Here is a 24,131-nt window from a genome sequence, read left to right on the forward strand (position 1 = left end):
ACATCCATGGCTGAGATGATGCTCTGTCGTCTCTTCAGTATAATATGAACTGGTCCTCTCCAAGTCCAGACACCAGGCATCAAATCTGTGGAGCCAAAAAAAACAGCAGGCGGTTAGCAAGAATCCCTGGATTCATTTGACCCACTAACAAAGTCTGAAACAGTTAAAGTAACGTGTACTGACGTCAGTAGGAAACGGCTAGTACTCGCTGCATAAGTAACGTTAACTTTAGGTTGTAATGTCGACATTAAAGTTCAGTTACTTTTTGTAGTTCACGGTAACTTTAACACGCTTTCCTCGCATAAGCTAGCTAGCTAGCTAACGTTACCCATTTAACGTTAGCTGCTCGGCGCTGAACTGAGATGGAGCACGAGTAAAAAAATACGATAATATATTTTATGACACTTAACACTTACCAAGTTTGAAGTTAGGACACGTGGTATTCCATCTCTCAAACTGTCGCTCGTTGTTTACTGAAGGTTCATGTTCTTCATATTAATCGGTCAGACACCTGTCAGCCAATCAGAAACGAGTATCGACTAACAGCCTTCTTGTAAAGAGTCTATGAGTAAAACATTTCAGAGAAATACCAAAGTCATCCAGGTGGCTATGAATGAAAACATGTGAGGATTATGAAACAATGGGCCCCTGGGAACAGACATGCAAAAGAACCCCAGAAGTTATGTAGCCTTATTTTCTTTTTGTTTTGTGTTTCTTTGTTGTTGTTGTTGTTGTTGGGCATCTCTCTGTGGTTTCATGTCAATTTGTGGTAATTTTGTATGTCGTTGTTGTTGTTTTGTGTCACTTTATAAATGTTTTGTTGTTTTTATTGTTATTTTCTTGATAATGGAAGTTTTGCCCCTTTTTGTGGTCGTTATGCGTCTCTGTGTAGTCACTCTTTGAAGTTGCTTTGTTGTTGTTTTGTGTCACTTTAATTGTGTTGGTGTTTATGCCATTTTTTTCTTGTCTATGGATGTTTTGCCCTGTGTCATAGTCATTTTGAAGTTGCTTTGTGTCTCTTTGTAGTTGTTTTGTGTCACTGTAATTGTGTTGGTGTTGTTATTTTCTTGTCTATGGATGTTTTCTAGTCATTTTGAGTCACTTTGAAGTTGCTTTGTGTCTATTTGTGGACATTATGTGTATCTTTGTAGTTGTTTTGGGTCTTTTTCTAGTCATTTGAATGTCTTAGAAGTTGCTCTGTTTCTTTTTGTCGTCATTTTGTGGTTGTTTTGACCCTTTTCATAGTTGTTTGTGGGTCTCTTTGTAGCTGTTTTGAATCTCTTTGTAGTTGCTTTGGTCTGCTTTATAGTCTTTTGGTGTCTCTTTGTAGTTGTTCTTTGTATCTTCCTGGTTGACATGTGTCGTTGAGTGTAAGTGAAGGCCCTGACACTTTGGGCCTCAGGGCCCGTGCCCAGTAGGCCCATTCAATAATCCATCCACATTAGAGAGTCTGAATATTTAAATGTCTAGAAAAGACAATAGATATACAATACAACCAAGTCCCTATCAAAAAATATAATTTGTATAAATGTTATTTCTCTACAAGCTGTTAAAACCTACAATAAATAATTTTTATGTTATTGCATTGCCCCAAATTAACCCAATCTAAATGATGGACATAACCTCAGTGTTCTGTGTTATCTAGGGCCCTGACTACAACCATATGAACATATCAACTAAATAAAGTAAATCATTACAGAACAATTTACGAGTGGCAGCTACTCTAAAATAGCTAAAAACTGTAAAACATTTACATATTTGTTGCATCATTGTTGTCTGATGGTTAAAACGATTTCTGGTACGTCTGTTAGCGACACAGATGTATAGTAACGACATAGCGAACAGCAATGACTGCCATAAATAAATAACACCTTACAGTACATTGACAAATAAGTTTTATTTTAATCTTTTTATACATTATAATCATATCCGACACATTTTTATATTATAATAAAATGACTCTTCTCCCTTGTCATTTACATAAATCAAAAATTTGTATATTAAGACTGCAAAATAGTACTCCTGTAATTTTTGTATATAGCTTTGTACACATACAAGTGACAACGCATTCATTTTGCTCGGAACAAATGCACATTTGGGGGGGGGGTGGGTAAGAAAGGGCAGCCATAAGCAAAGAGAATACAAGAGCTCTAGCAAGTAGGCAGGCTAGCAAGTAACACCACCACCATGTGACCAACACTGACCTGGGTTAAAATGTTCAGACCCTTTGTACCACTTCACGTCTGACGTCTCATTCAACGTTGGGTAGTATTTCTTTTTTTTTTAAACCACAATAAATCGGGTTAAATCACAGAAATGATTTCAACCCAAGTCTCTTCCAAAAGCACACCTCTCGGCTGGTTGTGTCCCAAGAGAAAGTTTGGCGCGCCACACATAGCGGTACAGTGAAAACATAACCAAATACACTTCAGGGGAAAGTACAGACCAACAACAAAGAGAGAAAAAAGAAAATACTTAAATTAGTCAATGTGATTGGAATATCATATCGACATTGCAGAGATTCAGGCTTTTGATAAAAAAAAACACCAGCAAATCATCCCCATCATGATCTTGGGAAATAAAATACACATACAGTATTATAAAGATAATAAACCATGCTATATCGTCCCATGAATACATTTCGATCGTTGTTTTTCTCAACGTCAATAATGACATTTATCAGGCCTGCACAGCATACGCCTCCTCCCATGTGAGAGACACGATGTGGGATGCACATTGAAATGCATGTTGAGGAAACAATGTCAACTCAGTGCCGCTCACTGAATGAAAAAAAATTTAAAAAAATAAAAACATTCTAAGTACACTAATATACTGTTTATGAATTTGCATACGAAATCAAAGTTCTCAGGCGTTGAAAAACTTTTAGTCACGAGGACCCTCTTTGGTTTGTGACATTGTGATCAAAGTGATCTTCGGAGTGATCGCTCACTTACCAAATAGTGAAAAGGACTCCTTATATGCCTATTTGTTCGGCACTCTCTACAAACAAATCTTATTACATTGGAGGTAATAGCAAGGCCTCTGCTGAGAAAATGTATGCATGAGTAAGTTTGACGGAGGGATCTTAAATCAAAATAGCTGCATTCACCTTCAATAAAACCAATTTAGAACTTGCAAGTAGGTGATATGTTTGGATTTCTACGTTTGGAAATCTCTACAGCAGGTCATTTATTAAAATACAAGTCCCACAAGCCATCAGCTGTTGCCATACAAAAGATAATACAGAATATTTGTATATTCAACAATCAACGATACAAAAGAAGTTTGTCAATCAATCCAAATTCAGCTGACGCACCGGCAGCCCTTCAGTGCTTTACACCCTCTGTAGCGGTGTGGGAAAGTGAGCTGTGGCTACTCTTGACACTGGCATGGTGAAGCTGTGGTCTTACTGTACAACGACTCAAAGGGCTCTGCTGCTGGTGAAGAAATAAATGGGCGAGGGGGGGGGGGGGGGGGGGGGGGGGACAAAACCGTACCCAAGAGCAAGATGGGGAAAAAAAAAAGTGCCAATGTGTGTGATGGCTTGTGTACGTGTATGTGCAGTATATTTATGTGTATGCAAGCAAGACCCAGGTGTGTGTCAGGGCAGTTGGGGCCGGTTCACTCAGTGCCGCGGGTGGGAGTACTGGGCTGGTTGAGGCCCATGGTTTTGCACAACCAGCCGGCAAAGTCCACTCCCTCCACTTCTGATCGTTTGATGAACGTGTGACTCTGAGAAAGAAAGAAAAGGAAACCGTTGTTTGTACCGCTAGCATCATTAACTAAAGATAACTGAAAATGAAGTTCAGGTACCCACCGTCAACATCTTCAGATCGGCCCTCTCAGCCGGGTTTTTGATCAAACTGCAAACACAAATCACACCAAAGAGGTTACCGACATGAGACTGTAGAACTGCTTCTGTCAATGACGGATTAAGTTGGATTTAATGTTTCCAAACAACCACCTTGTGCATAACAACTGCATTTCATTCAACACTGCTGTCTTCGTGTCACATGGCATTAAATACACCAAGTGTAGGAATTTAAGCTCTCTACACGATCTACTTCTCCTGATTCACTATTGCATAAAAGCAGATAAGAACAGTGTGCTTTTCTTTCCTTTTTCTTTTAGCTCGCTCTAAAAATGTGGTTTTTAACTCTCACCATTTAGTCACAAAGTCCTGGAAGTCATTGGTGAAGACCCCAAGTGGCAGTTTAGGGGGCGGCTGAGGAGGAACCAAGAATAACAAAAGGTTAAAAAAAAAAACTGAACAATTCATGCAACAAAAAAAAAAAAGTGTGTGTGTTTATGCAAATCAGCGCTTTCTCATACCTCATTCACAATGTAGTCCAACAGTTCAAAGATGGCCATGGCAGGTCTACTGTCCATCCCATGCCCTGTGAAAAAGTTGCATAACATTAGAATTATTCATGTAAAAAATGTATTGAAAAAACATTAAGCAAGTCTTTCCCCTGAAAACATTGTTGCAAAAACATGTCACTTTAAAAATCTACATTTATCCGTTTCATACCGCTCACGGGTCGGCCTGGTGGTCTGGGCCTCTGCATGTTGGTGTGAGGCTCTCCCTCAGCCCCGTCCATAATGGCCCGTCCGAAGATGGACTCCAGCTCTTTGGCTTCTGGTGGGGGGATGGGGTAGCGGCCAATCGCCAGCTCCACCAGGGACAGACCCATGCTCCACACGTCAGACTGAACGGAGTAGTGAGTGCCCTGCAGTCTCTCCGGCTGTTGAGAAACACACAATCCACGTCAGAAGGAGCGGGTAGAGCCAAGACGCCAGGCAGGAGAGAGGGTTGGGCAGAGGGCTGGGTGGGGAAGGCACAGGAAGCGGTGGAGAGGATAATGGGAGGGGGGTGTTATGGCAAGGAGGGTATGGGTGTGGTGAGGGCAAAAGGACAGAGGATGGGAGGGTTTGGCAGGAAGTGAAGGGTAGCTTTGGACTGTTTTAGTTAGAAGGGTGGGCAAGGACAGGTGTGTGTGTGTGTGTGTGTGTGTTGGGAATTATGATGAAAGAGCGAGCGTCTCTACGCCACTGGTGCTTTGTGGGTGAGGGATTGGGACAGACGAGCGGCTTTCGGCACTGCACCCACCAGGTGTCTAAGAGTGAGGGGAAAGAAGGACGAGAAAGAGCGAGCACAGTTGCCTCGCTCTTTGCCAAAGAACCCTTCCCTGAGCACAGCCCTCGGCTCTTGGCAGGGGAGGGAGGGAGGGAGGGCCAGAGGAAGGGAAGGCAGAGGGCGGGGCCAGAGAACGAGAGCAATGTGAGAAAAGAGGAGAAGGAAAGTGGGGATAGGGCCAGAGGAAAAAGGGGTGGGGGCGCAGGCGTGCAGAGCTGACTCACCGACATGTAGGAGCGTGTTCCAACAAAGGAGTTGGCCATGGAATCTATGAGCTGCCCGCTCACACCAAAGTCGCACAGCTTGATCTCCCCGCGAGAGTTGACCAGGATGTTGGAGGGCTTGACATCTATGTGGCAGAGGGGACGTGAGCAAGCAAACAAAATGTGAAACAAAATGTTTTTAAATGAGACCCGTCTTCAGACTTATTGATCATTTGAGCGATACATTTTTGGTAGACAGTAGGATGAGAGGGTAGTGCTTATAATTGGAAATCATGACTAAACAGATAGCTAACAAGAACACTGCTACACTGGTATGTGACTATATATACACACATGGGCTGAGGTATGTAAATATTATGACGGTAGGGACATGAATGCATGTGCATATATGACTAAGTCTATGATGAAGTTATCTTTGTTCACCATCTCAGACACTAACATGAGCAAGCTTTAAAAACCTTTTGGGACGGAAAAACTATGTATAAAATAACAGCCGCTTTCATGAAAGATACAAATACATTTTGTACCTAAAATATTTTCTTTGCAATATAGAACGACTTTAGAAACAAAATATTTAGACAAGAGCTAGTCTGCCATGAGGCCTGCAGGTCGTACGCACGCAGCAGCATCCCCCCCCCCCCCCCCCGGCTTCATCGGTGGTGCTGTGTTAATCGAGCGAGGGAGAAAATAGCTACAATCAAGCTGAGCCCCCGTTATAAAACAAGCCCGTTCCTTCACATTCCCCGCTCATCGCTGACAAACATCCTGCAAAATAACGGGGTAAGACTGAGCCCTGCAATCTGTCCTCTGTGGTGTGACCCCCCCCCCCCCCCCCCCTCCCCTCCCGCCGACCAAGGACATGTGATGAGTGACTGAGAAAGAGGTGGCATGAAAGAGCGGGAGAACGATGGAGGGAGACACGGAGGGAGGGGTCAACAGGGCGCGGCTGCTGTATAATCACATCTGAGAGGCTATAATTACCGCCTGAGCTCACAGACGACTGTCCTGGAGTACCACCGACCCTCCAGCACAGCGAGACCTCACTGTGAGGCACTGAGCAGGTCTGAGCGCCGCCTTCACCGGTGATTTTCACAGCAACACACCCGTGGTTCCTCACCGGTGTGCTGTGGGAAAACTTGTCTGTCTTTAGACTTTGCTATGGTGCGACTTGTGATTTTGTTTGAATGCAAAGATAATTGTTTTTACTGAGCCTTTTATTTCCCCGTCATGCTACAAACGTCTAAGATGAGGAACATGTGATATTCTTCAACAATAGTGTGCCTTGTGGTGAGCGTGTTAAAACCCTTAAAATGTTGATGAAGAGCAAAAAGGAGGTAAAAGGAGGACAAAGGATGGGGACAATTAATACAAATTTGAAACCATTAGTACGAGATTGACTGGCGACGGTCTGATTAACATGGTGCATTTCAAGGGTTTCACTGACGGAACAAGTTTGAAGACATTTGGAAAAAGAAATGACACCTAAATGCTTTTAGTTAGTGCGTTTGAGTCCGTTTCAGAGCAGCAAGGATAATGTCAGTGGAAAATGAAGGGGTAAACCTGCATTTTTCTTAAATGTGATGTTTAGACGGGAACATTTGCAGAGTCTCAGCTGGTTGCCCCACAAGCATGAGCAAAAACTTAGCTGCCACTAATACTGAAGGGATGGGACTCATTATATTAACCACAACAAAAGTCCATAAAAAAACATCTACGTTTCATTATTTCTAAATGAGAATGGCTTTTCTGAAATCTGGAAACAAGGCAGAGTTGTTCTCAGGCCTTACACGCACCGCATTTCATGGCTATACAAAAAAATATATATATATTTCAGCTGCATCGCTTTCTTCAACTACAGTGTGGCTACAAAACAATTCATGATTAAAAACATGCAAATATAATTTAGTCTAACTGCAGCAAGGCTGTAAGAAGTCAATGTGTTCATTACTTTTTGGAGGGAAAAAAAAGTCCAACTTTGAGAATGACTGAATTACAATAATTAAATCTCACACCTAATAGTCTTCCTAGTCCAAACGCTAAACAATAGTGAAACTGTGGTGAACAACTATACTTTAGTAATTAAACACTATGCAATTAAATATAATTAGGAGCGAATCCATCACATTTTCAGTAATCTTGTTTGTGGGATATCTGAAGGCTCCTCAGGTTGAAAACAGCATTTGTTTTGTAGTTTTAGCATTCGTCATTCCGGAAGCAACTGACCGGAGTTAAGCTGATAAATAACCTACAAAGTGATTGTGTGATAAACACAATTAAATATAATGCTTGAAATAAAATCTGGTGCAACACTCCACACCTTAATGTCCACATATTCCCTGATCATCATCACACAGAAATTGTGTAATCACTTATTGTATTTTACCAACTACACACTCTGTATCTCTTGTACTGCAGTGATTTTGGAAATGTTGCAGAAGGGGTTTGGAGAGCGAATGTAATCCGTGAGACTAGAGAACATCCTCACCTCTGTGCATGATCTGGTGCTTCTCCCGCAGGTAGGCTAATCCCCTCAAAACCTGTAAACAAGAGAGGAAAACATTTAACTCCACGCACAAATAAGGGCCAAATCTCACATCACATAAAAACAATAAGCTTTCCCTATGTAGATATCAACAAAATAAAAAAAAATCCTGTTATTACACTTAATTAAACTTAGTTTGGACTTGCAACAGTTTCAGTTGAGTAAAATACAGCAGTGACTCATGCATTACAGTACAACACGCAGCTAGTTAAGCAACACCACAACAGAAACACACCCACAACGAGCAGCGCTGTTAAAAAAACTAAAACACGCACAGCAACAAGCTTTAAGGATTTTCACATCACTGCCAAATTCAAACTGCCAACGATTTTAAGATGACAAACGTGTCATAAAAAAAACCAGAAGCTATATATTTGTTCAAATGTAACAGAATTAGTTAACTACATACAGCTATGCTAACTTTCCCCAGGATTTCTTCTGGGATTCTTCTGGCTTCCTTCAGGACCTGGTCCAAGGATCCACCATCCTGTAAAGACATGTTGCACGATTTTAAATATGACATACCACTTTAAAAATCAATAATTAAAAAATACTGGTATCCAACCACATCATTCCGTGTCCAATGGTAGACTGACTAACAGTCTGTGTCTCACCATGTGCTCCATGCAGATGCTGATCTCCCCATCGCTGTAAAAGGCCCCATAAAAGCCCACAATGTAGGGAGAGTTGCATTCATGCAGCACCTGCAGCTCTCTGATAATCTGGTTTCTGATGGCAGGCTTGATTTCAAGGTGGATCAACTGAGGAGGGAAAGGATGAGACCATCAACTGCTGTTCTGACAAAAACAAACGCAACAGCTGCCGTTTCATCAGTCACTGACTTCCTATATACATTATATATTTCAACACATTTTAGAGGTGGTGGTTAGCATAACAACAACGCTTTCCTCTTCATCTGTGTGCAGCAAACCCAATACAAAATATTTAGGATCTCATTTAAAACCAGGCTGAACACCAACTGAGAGGGGAAATGAACTGATAAAACAGAAAAATACTTATGATAAGGATCCCCTTGTTAAAACTTGTGAGCAGGATGTGTACTGAGAGACATTTCAGAGTGGAGAAACAAAATGCTGACAGAAAACTATGTCATCAAAGAGCTGATTACAAGCTGCAATTTTTCTGACTTCTGAAGTCTACGCCACAAATGATTTATCTGTGATAACTTAATATTGGCCAATATATAGGATTATTTAAGAGGACATATTTATATCTTGGTCAAGTACAGGTGATGAGAAATAAGTGAGTAATAAAGTCAGTGTGGCTCCATTCTACACCTCTGGAATGTGTTTTGTGAATCAACTGTCCCACTTCACCTGCAACAAACAAACTCCCACTTCACCTGCAACAAACAAACACATGAACAGGTGTTAATGTTCACCTTGCGGGCCATGACCAGACCCGAGGGTTTGTGGCGGACCTTGTTGACCACTCCTCCATTCCCAGCACCCAACTCGCATATGGGTTCAAAATCCTCATCCTTCAGCTCCCCGACCTGAGCCTTTTGGGTGAGAAAGGCCTCCAGTCGTTTCCTCTGCTGCTCGTCCAGGTCCAACTCACCCAGTTTCTTTTGTAAGGCCTCGAGGTTGGCTCTGTGGAGGAGGAGGAGACCGTTAGTTCAGCAGGTTTCCAACAGTCATGGGGGGGGGGGGGGGGGTGATAAGACAGGGACATTAAATGATGTTATAACGTTACGTATGTGGTGTATAATGATAACTTACACACACAGAGCATCTATAAATCTCTCTTTAACACAGACAATACATCTTAACTCACTCAGATGCAGCATCAGTGGTTTTAATGATGTTATCTAACGTTACATATGTGGTATATAATGATAACTTACACACACACAGAGCATGTATAAATCTCTTTAACTCACTCAGATGCAGCATCGATGGTGTTCGAGGTGGCCTGTCCCTCCCCGATGGGCGTTATGTTCAGGGGAACGGGTCTTCTTTTAGGAGCCATTTCAATAAATCACCCGAAAAGGACTCTTAACGCACTAACCTGGCAGTGAGCTGAGAAGCTGCTATTCTAAACCCTTTTTTTTTACTTGTTCGAAACTCTTGTGGAAAAAAAAATAAAGCAACAGGATCAGCTTCTTGGTGGCTAGGAACTTAGCTAGCTAACGTTAGCAAAGTTAGTATACTTTCGGTAGCATGTCAGTCAGCTACTTTTGGGTAAATCGTATCATGCCGAGGCGATATTTAAAAGTCAGGTAGGTTTCTATAGCTTTTGGAGTGAACACATTTCTATTTTTCCTTCTTCTTCTTCTGTTATCTACCTCCTGCTACTAGCTACTAGCCAACTAGCTGCTACTAGCTAGCACCAGCTCCAGGAGAAGAAGAAAAAAACCGTTGCCCTGCGTCTCTCAGTCCGAACGTGCAAGCCTCCTCGTTTCTCAGCGGTTGTTACCAGCAGCGGACACCAGTGAGACCGACTCGGGTGTCTTTTTTTTACTTCCGCAGGCTCGGCAGCGTCCGAGCAACAGATTCCTCCGTATTTCAGCTCGGTGGGGCTTTGGTGCTGTGGTGGTGCCTCAATACAGGAAGCAGCAGCTGCAGCATCAGACCTGTGTGTGACACCCACAGGGAGAGCCCTTCAAATAGAAGTAGCGCGAGACGAGACTGAGGCCGTGTCAGACAAGTTGATACGAGAAATGCAGAAACATCTCATGGGAGATGAGTTTGCGATGATAACACCTCCGGGTTGCTGTTTTTTAATGAGATAAAGGTTCAGTTTTAACCATTTCTTATCCAAACCGCTGCTTTCTTATGTGTTTTAATGGCAGTTAGTAAACAAGCTGCGAAGCACAGCACTGTCACCTAGCGGTAAGAGGAGAGAACTGAAGATTCAAATACATTATTATTGGAGTATTTTTTTTTTTTAAATCACCACATTTTCAGTTTGAAATCTTCAAAGTAAAAAATTAAGTTGTATTTGTTTATTTAATGATTTAAACCTGCTCCACTCAGAACATTTTTTACTTTTTAGATAATTTGTCTGTTAATGCTACAGCATACATTTTAATTAAACTTGAGCTCCTATAACATGTCTATAATAAACTATATCCAAACTCCAAATAAACTACAGAATAAGACCCCATTTTTCTCCATCTCACAGCCATTACAGCATTAAAACATGCAATGTATAATATCAGGCTTTCAGTCTGGAGGGTTTTAACAATGTAACTTTTACATTGGTAAAATAAATGCTATCATCCTTGTTTTCACTAGAGGCATTTCTGCTTTATGCATTTGATGCAATGCATCAAAATCCATGTTGCTAGTCATTGGCAAACCCTTCTTGCATTCAGTGTACTCGACATAATTACATTTTACGGGGGGTTTGTTCCCCATAAAGAGACAACAGTGGAATTATGTAAACAAACTGGCATTTAAAGGGATACAATTCTGTAAAATGAAAATGTTTTATTACACAAAAAATTCTTCAGAAGCCTGAGATGAAGCATTGTGGGACAGTTAAGCTGCTGCAGTTTCAGACTCCTGGTATTGTGACTCTGTGCTTTGTCTAGAGACTAGATTAATTGTTCATTTCTCAGTATTTCGGTAACTGGGAAATGGTTAATATATTTGAACAAGTTATGTGAATATATACAGAGGACTAACCGTCATCATACAGGTGATCCAGACTGAGAGGTGACAGCACAGCTAACTTAGCATTTAATGCTGCTTTATAAAAAATTACTTTTATTATTTATTAGTAAAACTAGTCGTTTATTTTTATTTCACTGCACTGGACAAAAGTAATTATGGGGCAGCCAAATTAAACTACTTAAATATAATAAAAAACCCAAAGAAGACTTTCAGCAACTCAATTTCACAAAAGACTGAATTTATTATCAGACTAGTTTGCTTTGCGTTTGATCCGAATCATTTTTGGAGCACCTGCAGACATGAAAGCTGAAAATGAGATGCAATGAATTCATCTCCGTGGATCCGCTCGTCAACAGTGGCTGAATGCATACAGACTACTTTCAAAATAAAACAATGGCAGACATGTTTGTTTTTTTAAGAACTGATTTTAATTAATTCCACACGTCAATAACAGCTGTTAGAATACGATCATTTGAAATTTTACAGTTTTATCCTCGACAGGCATCAAATGTGTCCCCAGGTCTGAGCATTTGGTACAGGCCGTAACAATGTCCATCTTATAACCTCCTCCCAGTCCTCTGTGGCATCAGGTGCTGCTGCCCTCAACAGCATTCTTATTGTCTGTTTGCCTGTAGGAACAACTGGAGGCGATTCAAGGCTTAATAAAATATTATTTTAATTTTATTGTCTTTAATATGAACATATAAAAAAAACACAACAAACAAAAACATTTACATCATGGATTGTAAGCCTCTGCCCTCATGCTACCTTATGCATTATTATAAGAAGAAGAGATGCAACTAGAAGAAGAACAGACCCTCCACGCTCTCTTGCTCTCTCTCTTGCTCTCTCTCTCGCCCTCTCTCTCTCTGGCTCCCAAACAACCTGCGAACATATCTGGCTCAGTTCCACAGAAGCAACCTGCTTCACTTCTCTCATCTTTAACCATAAGGCAAAGAAAAGTTTCGGGGATCCACTCAAACAATTAACCTTTTACACAGAGACAAGTGAACAATTTAATTTTTTTTTATATGTATAGCAGTTACTTACAAATACAAATTGCCTAGTTAAAGAAAGGTATTAGAGTTCTTTACATTATATAGCTTCAGAGCGCCTTCTATAGAATTTCCTTTTCAGGGACAGACTTATGAATTACTGGCAAAAGTGCCATCAACCAAATTGTTTGTGGATTATCAAACATTTATCAACATTATATTGATTCTGTAAACCGCGTCAAAGTGTCAAAAAAAGGAGAAAAATGGAAGACCAGATTTGGCTCGGCCTACTTTTCCAATTATCAGCCTCGTCGGGAGGATGCACGAGCGATGTGAAAACGTCATTTCTCTGCGCTCGTGAGCAAGGCGAAAGAAAACCAGATCAAACCGTAACAAAAGGATGATGAGATAGGCAAACGCACAATGCGGAGTTCATCTGAGTCACTTCTACTCTCCTCCCCTTCAAACACTGATGACCTTCCTAAAGCCTGCGCATGCAGCCCGAGTATCCTTCTTTGTGGAGCAGTCGTCACATACTGACAATACTAGTGCAAGTGCAGAGGAATATTAGGGATTTTTTTTCAGTCTACAGCATGTAGCAATTAAAGTCCAATTCTTTTCCAGCAAATAGATGTGACCTTATCTACATCGAGAGGCGACCGAGGGGATTGTTGGTTGAAGCAGCGCCACTTGTTCCAGACAAGACCATTTGTAATCCAATCAATGACTTTAAGCGTGGCGGGGTTGCACTCATTGACACTCGATTAAGTTTCGTCGTGTCAGGCATGTTGAACCCGAACGCAGCGAAGTACTCTGAAAGGGGCTTCGACTCGGGTCGGATTCATTCAGAGGAGAAGAAAAGGGAGCGTTCATCAACAGCACAGCCATGAGACCGGAAAACAACTTTAACTAAAACACTCAAAACCACAGCAGCAGATCTGTAACCAAAAGCTCCGGTCTGCACAGAACAGCCAAATGTTAAGTCAATTGATTACACACAACTGTTAAGAAAGTGTGAAGCTATTAAATAAATATGATACTTCCAGACGAGGACATCAAAATGTGGAGAAAAAAAAGAAAAGAAGGGATGACAGCACTTCTGATTCCTGCTCCATAACCGTCCTTCACCACAGATTGTATTCTGCCTCTCTGTCAATTTCTCCAACTTGAAAACCATCAAAGAAATAAAACCTCTTCCCTCAGACTGGGGTCAGATCTGCTGACCAGTTCAGCTCGCCTAAAAACAACCGGCTCCAATCTTCACCACTCAACAACAAAAAAAAAAAAGGCATCACAATCTCATGTTCCTGTGAGTGAATTCTTAAAACAGATTTACTTTGGCACAGCCGCCACACAGTCGTTTTGATGCGTTTTGTCAATATGCAATGCTGATATATCACTCCTAACAAATCCTTTTAACTGCAAATTATGTTTCCATCACTGACACCTACACTCAGCTTGGTTAGCCACAAACTATCTCAACCTTTAACGGAGACCTTGTTGCTGCAGAGGGAGAACAGAGCTGTACGGGACGATGGAATAAAAGAAATAAAAAGAAAAATGTAGGAAAACAAAAATATCCAGTGTAAAATTGGCTTCAGAAAGACGCGTCGATTCTTCTGTCCGCCACTTCTTTCTAAGCTACTCTCTGGTCAGTCTGCTAAGATTGGATGACTGAGGTAGGTTCTCTTTAGCTAAGGACAAAATAAAAATGGAAAGCATCACACATTGAGGCCAGTATTGTGATCTGCCCTTTCATTAATAAAAAAGGATAAATTCCTGAAAAAAACCCTTTCAAGCTTTGAACTCATACTCTGAAGAAAGTAATAAACACAATGGGAGAGATTTTAATTTGATTCACACTCTAGATATCTCTGCCTTGTCCTCCCCCAAAATTTCCCATTCGTTGTTTCTGACCTTTTACCAAAAACTGCTGAGGAGACTCCATTTTCAACTTGCCTGTTCATCACAAATGTGACAACAACAAAAAAAAAAAAAAATCAAAAGACGCACACATCGGACGCCCGTGGCTAAAAGAGCCTGTAATTCCAAGTCAAATACAAAGAGAGATGAGGTGGTAGAGAGGGACCAGTCTGGAAAAAGAGAGGAGGAAGGAAGGGGTGGGGGTGGGGGGGTTGGTGGTGCACGATCCATTCAGTCTCTTTAGGTAGAGGCAGGACGGTACAGATATTCACTGCAAGGTGACTGTTGGCCAAAAAGAGTTAGAGTTGCTTCCAGTGGTGTACAGTACAGAGAGGAATCCTAATCCCTCTAGATTGAAGCTTTAACAGTGCTTGTTTGAGTGTGTTTATTTTGACTGGATACAAACCAGAGAGCTGCTAAAAGGCTCTGACGTTTGGGCATTAGGGAGGGTTTCGTTGCATCTAGTGGATTCCTGTGTTCCTGTCCTTTTTTAAGCCCCCTGCCTCTCGGTCTCTGTGTCAGTCTACGAGGGGACAGAGCTGTGGGGTCAGTAGGCAGTGACCAGGTCCTTGTCGTAGTTGTATCGGCCCCTCTTCGGGGCCGGACTGTCGGCGCTGTCCTCAGTGTCCTCGCTGTCTCCTCCTGCCTCGCCCCCTTCCTCCTCAGAGGAGGAGTCAAGAGTCAGATCTACCACCGCACCTCCTCCCGGTGCCACGGCGGTTCCTCCTGCCATCCCCACAGAACCGCTTCCGGACTTGCCCGTCAGGCTGGTGCTGCTGTGGGCCGGTGAATGACCGTTTGCCTCAGGAATGCCTGCACACATCAAGGCCGTTTTAAAACTGAACGCGTAACGATTTTACACGAGAAAGCTAAAAATCCACACATTGATAACGAGAGGTTGAATTGACACTTACATATATCAACGACAGGATAATCTGGTGTGTTGCTGCGTTCTCTTTCTCTGTCCCTCTCCTTCTCATCGCTGATGGGTCGCCAGGATCCGTCGGTTAAGTACTCGAGCTCCTCAATGTCCTCACTCGTCTCCTTCAGAATCTCTGATAGCAGCCTGAAATACACGATGGGGTTTAGAGTCGCCTCACTAAACAGATTTCACAGCAGGAAAAGGAGCAAACAACTCCATTTAAAGTCAAAAGCAGGAGCATAGCAGAGATCTCTCATTCTAAATCCTCACAATTACCACCATGAGGACCATATCTTTATAATCTTGACCATTTTCATCAAATTGAAAAGCCCCCCCCACACACTAGACCAGGTTGCTGAAAGTGAAAGCTAGACAGATGAACTGAAGAACTTTCACACAGGCTTAATTTAAGGAATGCAAATATAACTCAAAGCCAAACTGTAAGACAATGCTTTCAGTGTTAGTGAAAATAAGGGAGTGCCTGTGAAAGTTGCTACACGCCCAAATGGTTGTGGATGAAAGTATTTTATCATGTTTCTTTATTTATTAAATGGTGTGCAGGTTCATTTGTGTATTTTCTGCTATGCTGATGAGTTCTCATTAGTACAAAGACTGCAGGCTGATTATAGATGAACATGTTGTACCTACAGCTTTGTTGACAGAACAAAACTTTCAACAACTGACTGGTATTGTTATCGACTACAACACTTTTGCGATGTCACAATACCAGTCAGTTGTTGAAGGTCGTTTGTTCTGTCAACAAAGCTGAAGGTACAGCATGTTCATCCATTATCAGCCTGCAACTCATCAGAATAGCAGAAAAAAACACAAATGAACCGGCAAACCGTTTAATAAATAAAGAAACATGATCAAATACTTTCAGTGAAAGTCCACTATTGTCGATACCTTTACTGGATTATTAATCTCTAATAATCCGCCTCGTGTTTCTCACCAACAACTACTTTTTACATGATTACACTTGAACACATCCTAATAACGTAATGTATCATCGCCCCAATACTCATTCTTACTGGATAGAGAATGAACGCATCATAATGTAACTCAATGCAACCTCTGAACGTTAGCTGTTAGCTTCCTTATTTAGCCTAGCCGGACTGTGATGCCAACCGGCTGCTAACAGCAAACGTCAACAGGATTTGTTCTTCACAATGTAGCGTTATCATCAGGGACATTTTGTGTTGTTAGTCTCAAGCTCTAATCTTGTGGAGAAACAAGTACAGTCACATCTTTTGAATTTTAGACTTGGTACTCGTAAAATCCTTCTTCTCATGCCATGCAAAAAAACATTGAAAGCTTTTAAAATAAAAACAGTAGGTTGGTGCATGATTCAACTTTCATCAAGAGTCCTTAAATTGCCCCAACGTCTGTGCAGCTTGAATAGTTTCCCCTAACTTGGCTTCGACACACTAAAGTGTAAAGTTTCTGCATGTATCGAGTGGAAGACGGTGCTGCAGCGGTGGGACAAGTCAGAGCATGCCTCTGTCTCCTTACCCATCAATAGTAAGCAGCTCAAAGGGGGCGGGCTTGTCACAGACGGGGCAAGTCCACGTGGGCTTCTTCTCATTCATCTGCAGGAAGAAGACTGCGTCGAAACACTGAAGATGGGCGCAAGTTAAAACTCGACAGGGCACACCGAGCCGCATCTTCACCAGCTGGGAGGAGGGAGAGCGAAGAAGAAGAAGCATGTTAACAGGAATCTAGCTTCACAGTAAAAACATTTGTGAAACTGGCCTTTGATACTGCAGAACAACTGAAATAGAACACGCGCAGGGACATTGAAGTCTGACCCCTCCACATCTTAAAATGAAGGTAAACTCACTGGACAGATGAGAGACACCCGGAGGCCCGTTGTCGCAATTTCACTCTCTGGGTCAAAGCGTAGTTTGTCTTGGACTGTAGATAACAATATCATGAAGTGTCATAATAGTTTATCGGACAGTATATTTGAATATTTTAAACATTTGGGCAGAGTACAAAGGTAGCACTTACTGCGTTCACGACAGCGTTCTGCACTCTCCACGGAGCAGAGTTTGAGTTGGCTGAAGAGGTCTGCTGCAGTGAAGACCCTCACTAGATACACGGCCACAGAGTACCGCTGGAAACACACAGTCACAGGCTGTGAGCACTCATTTCAAAAGACAACCAATCTTAAATTAAAAAAGTCACACCTCAGGAAAACCGTACACAGCAAATTAATTTGATTAAAGAATGTTTACCATCTCTGGGATCTTTGTTATAATTCGCTAGACACTGGGAGTACATTAAATAAATTGTTTTAAGCTTTAGTGCAAATATGTCTTTATGCTGAAACATATTTTGAACCTCATCTCTACGTATCGGGGATTATGGTTATAGAGTGGCAAACGCCTGCAGCTTTTGCCGATGTTCTGTGTCTCTGGGGCGCAGCTGCAAAGTCTGTTGTTCTTCCTGCATCTAGAGACGGCAAGTAAGAACTACAGAGAGCTACTTCAGCTTCGGTAGCTGTGGCCGTAATGCCATTCAAACATTTTTACGGTGTTTCGGCTGACTCAGATATTTAGCCTGAGAGAGGCCGCTCGAGGCTGGGAGGATATCGCAGAGGAGGACCCTCCAGAACCTGATCTGCTGAGAGCAAACACCGTCAGGTGGGGCCTTTGCTCAGATTGACCCCAGATGCCGACAGAAACAGTCGTTCTGCTGTACTTAAAGTCACAGTCGCAGACGAGAACCCGGAGAGACTGAGCCGTGTTTTGCGTTAATATGCATGAAAGTTTCCCTCCTCACTCGGACAGAAGTGTGCTGGAGAGTCCCGAAGATAAACTGGAAAAGGCAACAAAGACCAGCGGTGCGATCTATGTCACTGTAATTTGATAATGTAATAGTCTGCATCCGAAGAAGGAGAAAGAGTCGCTAAGAAGCTGCTGCAACGGAGCAGCGACTCAGAGGCCTCACAGAGACTCAGTGAATTAAGGATCTACTCAACCAAACTAGAGTTGCTGATTGGTGGAACAGTGGAGAGTCAAACCAACAGGGGTTTGGTGAGTTTCATTTGAAATATTGTTTTACAATGAGTTAACGATGCAATTAAGCTACTCTCAGATCAGGGCAAGAGAAAAACTAGAATTCAGAAGGTGTACGGTCATATGTTTCAGTTTAGGTGAAAGAATATTTTATTTTTTCATTTTGTAGGTTTGTTTCTTAGACTAAAAAGACAGCTTGTGTAATGTAGTTAACGTGCTGCTCGTGCACAATGCATCCTGGTACATGTAGGCACAGCCGGCATGGCGACAGGAGAAATCGGTCAATATAGCAAATATAGGTACGTGGGAATTTATTACTTTAGTGGAATACATTTGACATCAGGACTTATTGGACATCCAGAAAAAAAAGGTGTCAAATTATCTCTTTAACAAAACTTTAGAATTTAGGGATGTACAAATAGGTCAACTGTATTTATAACATTCTTTTTTTTTTTTACACGGTAGTTCTGTAGAGTTGCAGATAAAGATTAGGCTCCACTAATCAGTGTTTCCCCTGAATTCATTCTGCAGCAGCAGTTCTGAACTGCGGGGCTCAGCCTCTCAATACACACAAACAGAGCGCAGCAGAGAGGAGACGGGTCAAGATAACGCTTTCAATCTCGGTTACATACAGGCGCCGCAGTGAATAGTTTCATACTATTTGTAGAATACGATTCCAGTGATGGCTGCGTCTAACAGCACCATAAATCACACACATATTTTAGAGTAATTATGTCATAAACCATGACAGACATTCAGACTTGCATCTATTATGTAAGCTGAGCAATCAATCCTGTATTCCACTTCAAACAAACCAAAAAGAAATGTTTGTTTCCTCTAAAGCAGCAACATTTCTCAACACACCTCTAAAGTGCTGAAGTTGGTTTAAAACTGCAGAATGTTTTGATCGTGTTGTGGATAAAAGGAGGCTGTCGCAATACTGTTCAAACCTGATCTGTGATGACACTCCTCTCTCTTACCCATTATACACACACTATAAAGCACTGCTGAAGATACACATCATACAAAACAAGTAAATGAAAGTTTTTGATGTAGACTATTTATTCTTAACACAGAGCCATTAAGCTGTCAGGCCACTTTAGTGCAGGTTTACCATCAGCTATCATGATCTGGTTATTTCCAAAACTCTGGGATAAAGAAAAAACTATTAACACACAAAGACAACTGAATAGAAAAAACAGTATCTCACCGTGTTTACTTTCACGTTGCTCATCTCTAATTGGTTTACTCAAGAGCTCTAAAGAAGAGGGAGCTAACAGAAGCAGAAGCAGACTTCCAGCTGCTTATCTAGATCAAGACGCTAGAAAAAGTAGTTCAGCATTTTGCCCTCAGGAGCTTTATCTTTTATTTTTATTTATTTTTAGCATTCACAACTGGCCAATGAAACACAAGAAGAAAGACTTGCATGTCCCAGTTTGCATCGGTGCACCACCACAACCCTAAGCTACGTTAAAATATGTGAATTATTCAGCATCAGACTCTGACCTTGCCAAAGTTTCCCCAGGTGACGGTGACTCTGTTGGTGGCACTGGAGAGATGCAACCAGGGAGTGATGTTTACAGGACGACAAGGACGGCGGGGCTCCACACCAGGCTTATTAGAGGGGTAATAGCCCTGTAAACACACAGACACACACAGACAAATACCAAAGAATTGTGTTAATTATCCAATATATCATCTTAATCAAATTGGTTTTGAGTAATTTGTTGACATAACAGACATCATAAGTCCCTCTGAAGGGCGCAGATACAGTATAAAAGACTAACTGGGCTCTTGATTGTTAGTTTGAGCCATCACAAACTGTGAAGCTCTAAAATTAGAAAAGTGAAAAGACAAGAAGCTGTTTGATTGCAAATAGTTAAAATAGAAGTTGGAGCAGAACTGAAGAAGGAGCGCTGAGCTCAGAGCATTAGATTACAGTCACTCTTTCAGTGTTTTCCTCTGTATGTGCTTCTTGGTGTTAATTTATCTACTTCTGTATATCTGATTCATACCAAACAAAGAAGCCTCTGATATCAATACTTGATTATATGTGACTGAGAGCTCAGCACCCGTTAAAGGTACGGGGGTGTCTTTGGTTCTATTCAGCACAGCTACACAGCTCATCATAGGTGACAATGTCCAATATTTAACTAATTGATCATTAAAAAGACTCAAAGAGGAAGCCAGTCTCTCCATATTTTAATATACATTTTCAAATAACATTTTGATATTTGTCATTGGCCAACTTTGAGTAGTTTATTACAAAAAAAATATATATAGCATCAAAAACACAACTAATCCCTTATTTGTGGGTCTACTACAGTTCACTACGGTTCACTATGGTTCAAGTGAACTTTTCAGTGAATGTTGTCTTTCCAGTTTGATTGATGACAACACACCTCGTGAACAGCAAAACGCTCGTCCGGGATGTTTTAGCTTCCCACCAGCACATGAACAGTTTGAACACTGACTGCCGGATGGAGAGTTTCCTGCTTGTTGTTCTAGTGAGTTGATGCCTTTAGGCTGGCTACCCAACACTTTCTGTCCCTGGACATTATCTAGTCTTGCCTTATTTAACATCCACCTGCATTAGGTTAGCGAATCCATCACTACCACATATCATGATGCTAGTTTGGCTGTGACAAGACAGTAAGTCTGCCATTGACACCCAAAATAGTGACTCATTGACTGTATTAAAGAATAAACGGCTTACAGGGATGACTGAAGAAATGATTTACCATGAGCAGTGGAATAGCCAAACTTCAGTCACATTTGTACTCGGAAGGTGAGGCTTGTCTCCAAGAGAGGTAAATGAACTCACCGGCACGTGACAGTACGACTGGTTGACTTTGACAGCAATGTTAGGAGGATACTGGTCTTCCTGGACACCGATGGAGTCTGTGTAACAGATTCTGCAACAGAGGAATACGAGAGAGAAAGTTTAGCTTCACGACAATGTCTGACTGTTCAGCCAATCAACATGCCTGAATCTTTATCAGTCAAGTAAATTAATCAGGTACTCCAATTTTAAAGTAGATTAAAGGGGGAACATTAAATGCCATTTGCCCATGCATGGTTTTCCATTGTTTCCCTTGATCATTTGTGAGAGAAATTCTGATGGATAGCACAGTCACAGATATTGAAATAGGATATTGATACATTAAGGATATTAAAATATGTTTTAATGGGTTCTAGTGGGAACTTACCTGAGAACAACTTGGATTGATCTCATTCCTGGACGAAGCTCACTTTGAGAGTAAAAAAGGTCACAAACAGAATTGAGCATTAGTTACAGAGTTTGTAAATAATGCTAATGTTAACAATTCAGAGGAGAAAGTTTGGATTTCCTTACCTTGCATTTCTGATCTGGTCTGCTTGGTTTGGTGTTAATTCAAATATGCATTGACTGTCCTGCAGTTTCTCATTGTTCTGGGCAACTGTAAATATGTTTAGAGAGAATCCATCACAACCACACCACAGCACAGTATGTAGACATAACAATTCCTACAGAACAGATTATTTAAATACAAGGATACAGAAAAATCAAGCTATATACACTCACTTAGCTCTGTTGGTAACAACAGTGTCTCCAAAGTTTGGTAAAAGGGCAGTGGCACCAGCTTGACCTCTGCTGCAGGTGTGGGGATCGGTTTGGAAATGCCGTTGAGGTAGTCTGCGCCCTGAGAGGTGGCCGTGGGGGAGGAGCTGAGGGATGAGTAGGCGACTGGGACGCCATCTGGACGCCGCGCCGCAAGCCAGCCAGATGTTTTGGGGAAGCGCGACTCGTAGAGCTGCCTGACATTCTTCAGAAGCTCCGGGCTGTATTCAGTCTGCACTAGCCTCAGTGCTCGCCCCACCAGGTCCTGTTTCAGCCCACTTTTGCTGCGGCCCATTGAGGCCAGCAGCGTCTGTAGGTCTGAGACCCGGAAACTTTTGACCATGTTCTAAAGGGAGGACAAGACAAAACACATTAGAAACACAATACTGGGACAATGACGTCTGTAAACGGGGAAGGTTTGGGTGACAACGCCATGAATTTAAGTCCAGAGTCATGTTGAAAGTCATGACAAATCCAAAGGGTATTGATACTTGATCATAACGCAAAACCAAGCTTCTCTGACTTTTTCAAGCATTTCACGTTGAAGTTTTTCTGAAGATATTTAGTCAGATTTCCTAAAAAGGTATAACTTGCTGCGAGGGAAAATCACTGTCTAACTATATAACCTAGGGTGGAAAATACATCCCAGTATCTCAGTGTTAATATTCTGTGAATTGTAGGGATGCACCGGTAATGATATCGGAACAATATTGACTCAAATAGCTGGATCAAGTATTGCTGACAATGGGGCAGATCTATTGAATTAAATTCTGTTTGTATACCGTCTACGTTACACACTGGAATTTTGATTCCCGTTTACGTTTTGACCAAATTCTTGCTGCATTAAAAGTGTTTACACTTGAATAGCAATTCCTTAACATTTTACCAAGTTGTTGTGCGACTTATTCTTTCAACGATAATTCAGTACATTTATTAGTCACATTATGTTTCACAAAGTAAGATAGGCAAAGGTTAAGCAGTCTGATTTTTCTTGACATAAAAGAACGATCCCAGTCACTTCCACACAGTGAGGCACACGGCTTATTAATTAAACGCTGGTATCGGATCTGTACTCGGTATCAACCGATGACGCTCACGACAGGCTCCACCCAAATATTTACAATATGCAGCATTTAACATGACAACGGTGTGTCACACTATTTGATTCTTGCTCAAATTAGCTTCTGCCCTTAGTCACTTTAATCCTACAGCAATTGAACCTCCCTCGCCATAAGTCAGATATAGTAAGAGTCACCTCCTTACTCTGACCACTTGCAATATTACCCTGTTCTTAAATAAATTGAGTTACAATTTAACAAACAAAAGTAATTAAATGTATTACTGCACCTCTGCATTTCACAGCATTGCATACACACATCACAGGTTAGGCACACAGAAACTACACAAACAAGGTCCAGCAAAGCCTGAAAAGCAAAAGGCATGACCACCTCGAACAGCGTTTAGTTTAAGTATATACATCTTAAAACTTACAGTTTGGATCGTTCTTGATTTTTTTGTTTTACTAAAGAGACAGGTATAGTTTGGCTTGCACCATGTTTACATGTTACCAAAGTCTGTTGTCCCATGACGTGGAATACAGCTTAGATGTAATACTAACGTCTGCAAAACTTTACTCAAAATATGTTTAATATCTGATGGACGCCATGATTACCAAGTATTCCCCGTTACATCTTATTTGTATCCGTTTGTGCAGCAGCAACAATCAAACCGTAATAAGCACAGATGTTTTCTCTTTGAATGAACACAACACGGACTGTTATTCGAAAGAACCTGAGCAGTGTTAACGTTTCATGCTTTTAGCTTTGTGCGACATTGTTGAGTTGGGCACCAGTTGCACAATTTGCTGTGTCTAAGATTAAATTTGCACAATAACGCATCTGTCCATTAGGCTTCTGCTGAACGTGTAGGGCAAAAAAAAAAAAAAACAGCCATAAAAGACAGTAAAGTTGCCATTTTATCAGGATCACTTGAACAATATAGGCTGCGCTAATCGGCTGGCTAGCTTCTCCACAGACTGGGCTGTCGGTATTCAATCATGGCTACTGGACATTTTGACAGGTGCACAGCTTCATAAACTAACCGGCTAACTACAGAGATACATCATA

At 41.5% G+C, this 24,131-nt stretch overlaps 2 protein-coding genes across 2 annotated transcripts; both read right to left on the minus strand.

Moving 5' to 3' along the window:
• Positions 1–1,877: 1,877 nt before the first annotated feature.
• On the minus strand, positions 1,878–10,468 carry map2k2a (mitogen-activated protein kinase kinase 2a). Its single transcript, XM_079157715.1, has 11 exons — positions 9,807–10,468; positions 9,306–9,516; positions 8,518–8,664; positions 8,313–8,390; positions 7,847–7,898; positions 5,362–5,486; positions 4,532–4,745; positions 4,333–4,397; positions 4,164–4,225; positions 3,818–3,863; positions 1,878–3,732 (listed from the first exon to the last, which is right to left on the minus strand). The coding sequence occupies exons 1-11, from the start codon at positions 9,893–9,895 to the stop codon at positions 3,622–3,624; spliced, it is 1,200 nt and encodes a 399-aa protein (XP_079013841.1). The 5' UTR covers positions 9,896–10,468; the 3' UTR covers positions 1,878–3,621.
• A 1,526-nt stretch (positions 10,469–11,994) lies between these two features.
• pias4a (protein inhibitor of activated STAT, 4a) lies at positions 11,995–22,337 on the minus strand. The gene is made up of 10 exons (XM_079157735.1): positions 21,970–22,337; positions 21,760–21,844; positions 21,614–21,655; positions 21,229–21,319; positions 19,911–20,039; positions 17,395–17,500; positions 17,225–17,298; positions 16,897–17,057; positions 15,377–15,528; positions 11,995–15,275 (listed from the first exon to the last, which is right to left on the minus strand). Exons 1-10 carry the CDS (start codon positions 22,298–22,300, stop codon positions 15,010–15,012), a joined length of 1,437 nt encoding a protein of 478 aa, XP_079013861.1. The 5' UTR covers positions 22,301–22,337; the 3' UTR covers positions 11,995–15,009.
• Between the last annotated feature and the right edge of the window lie 1,794 nt (positions 22,338–24,131).

This window comes from Pholis gunnellus (assembly GCF_910591455.1).
Source record: "Pholis gunnellus genome assembly, chromosome: 4".
NCBI lineage: Eukaryota > Metazoa > Chordata > Actinopteri > Perciformes > Pholidae > Pholis > Pholis gunnellus.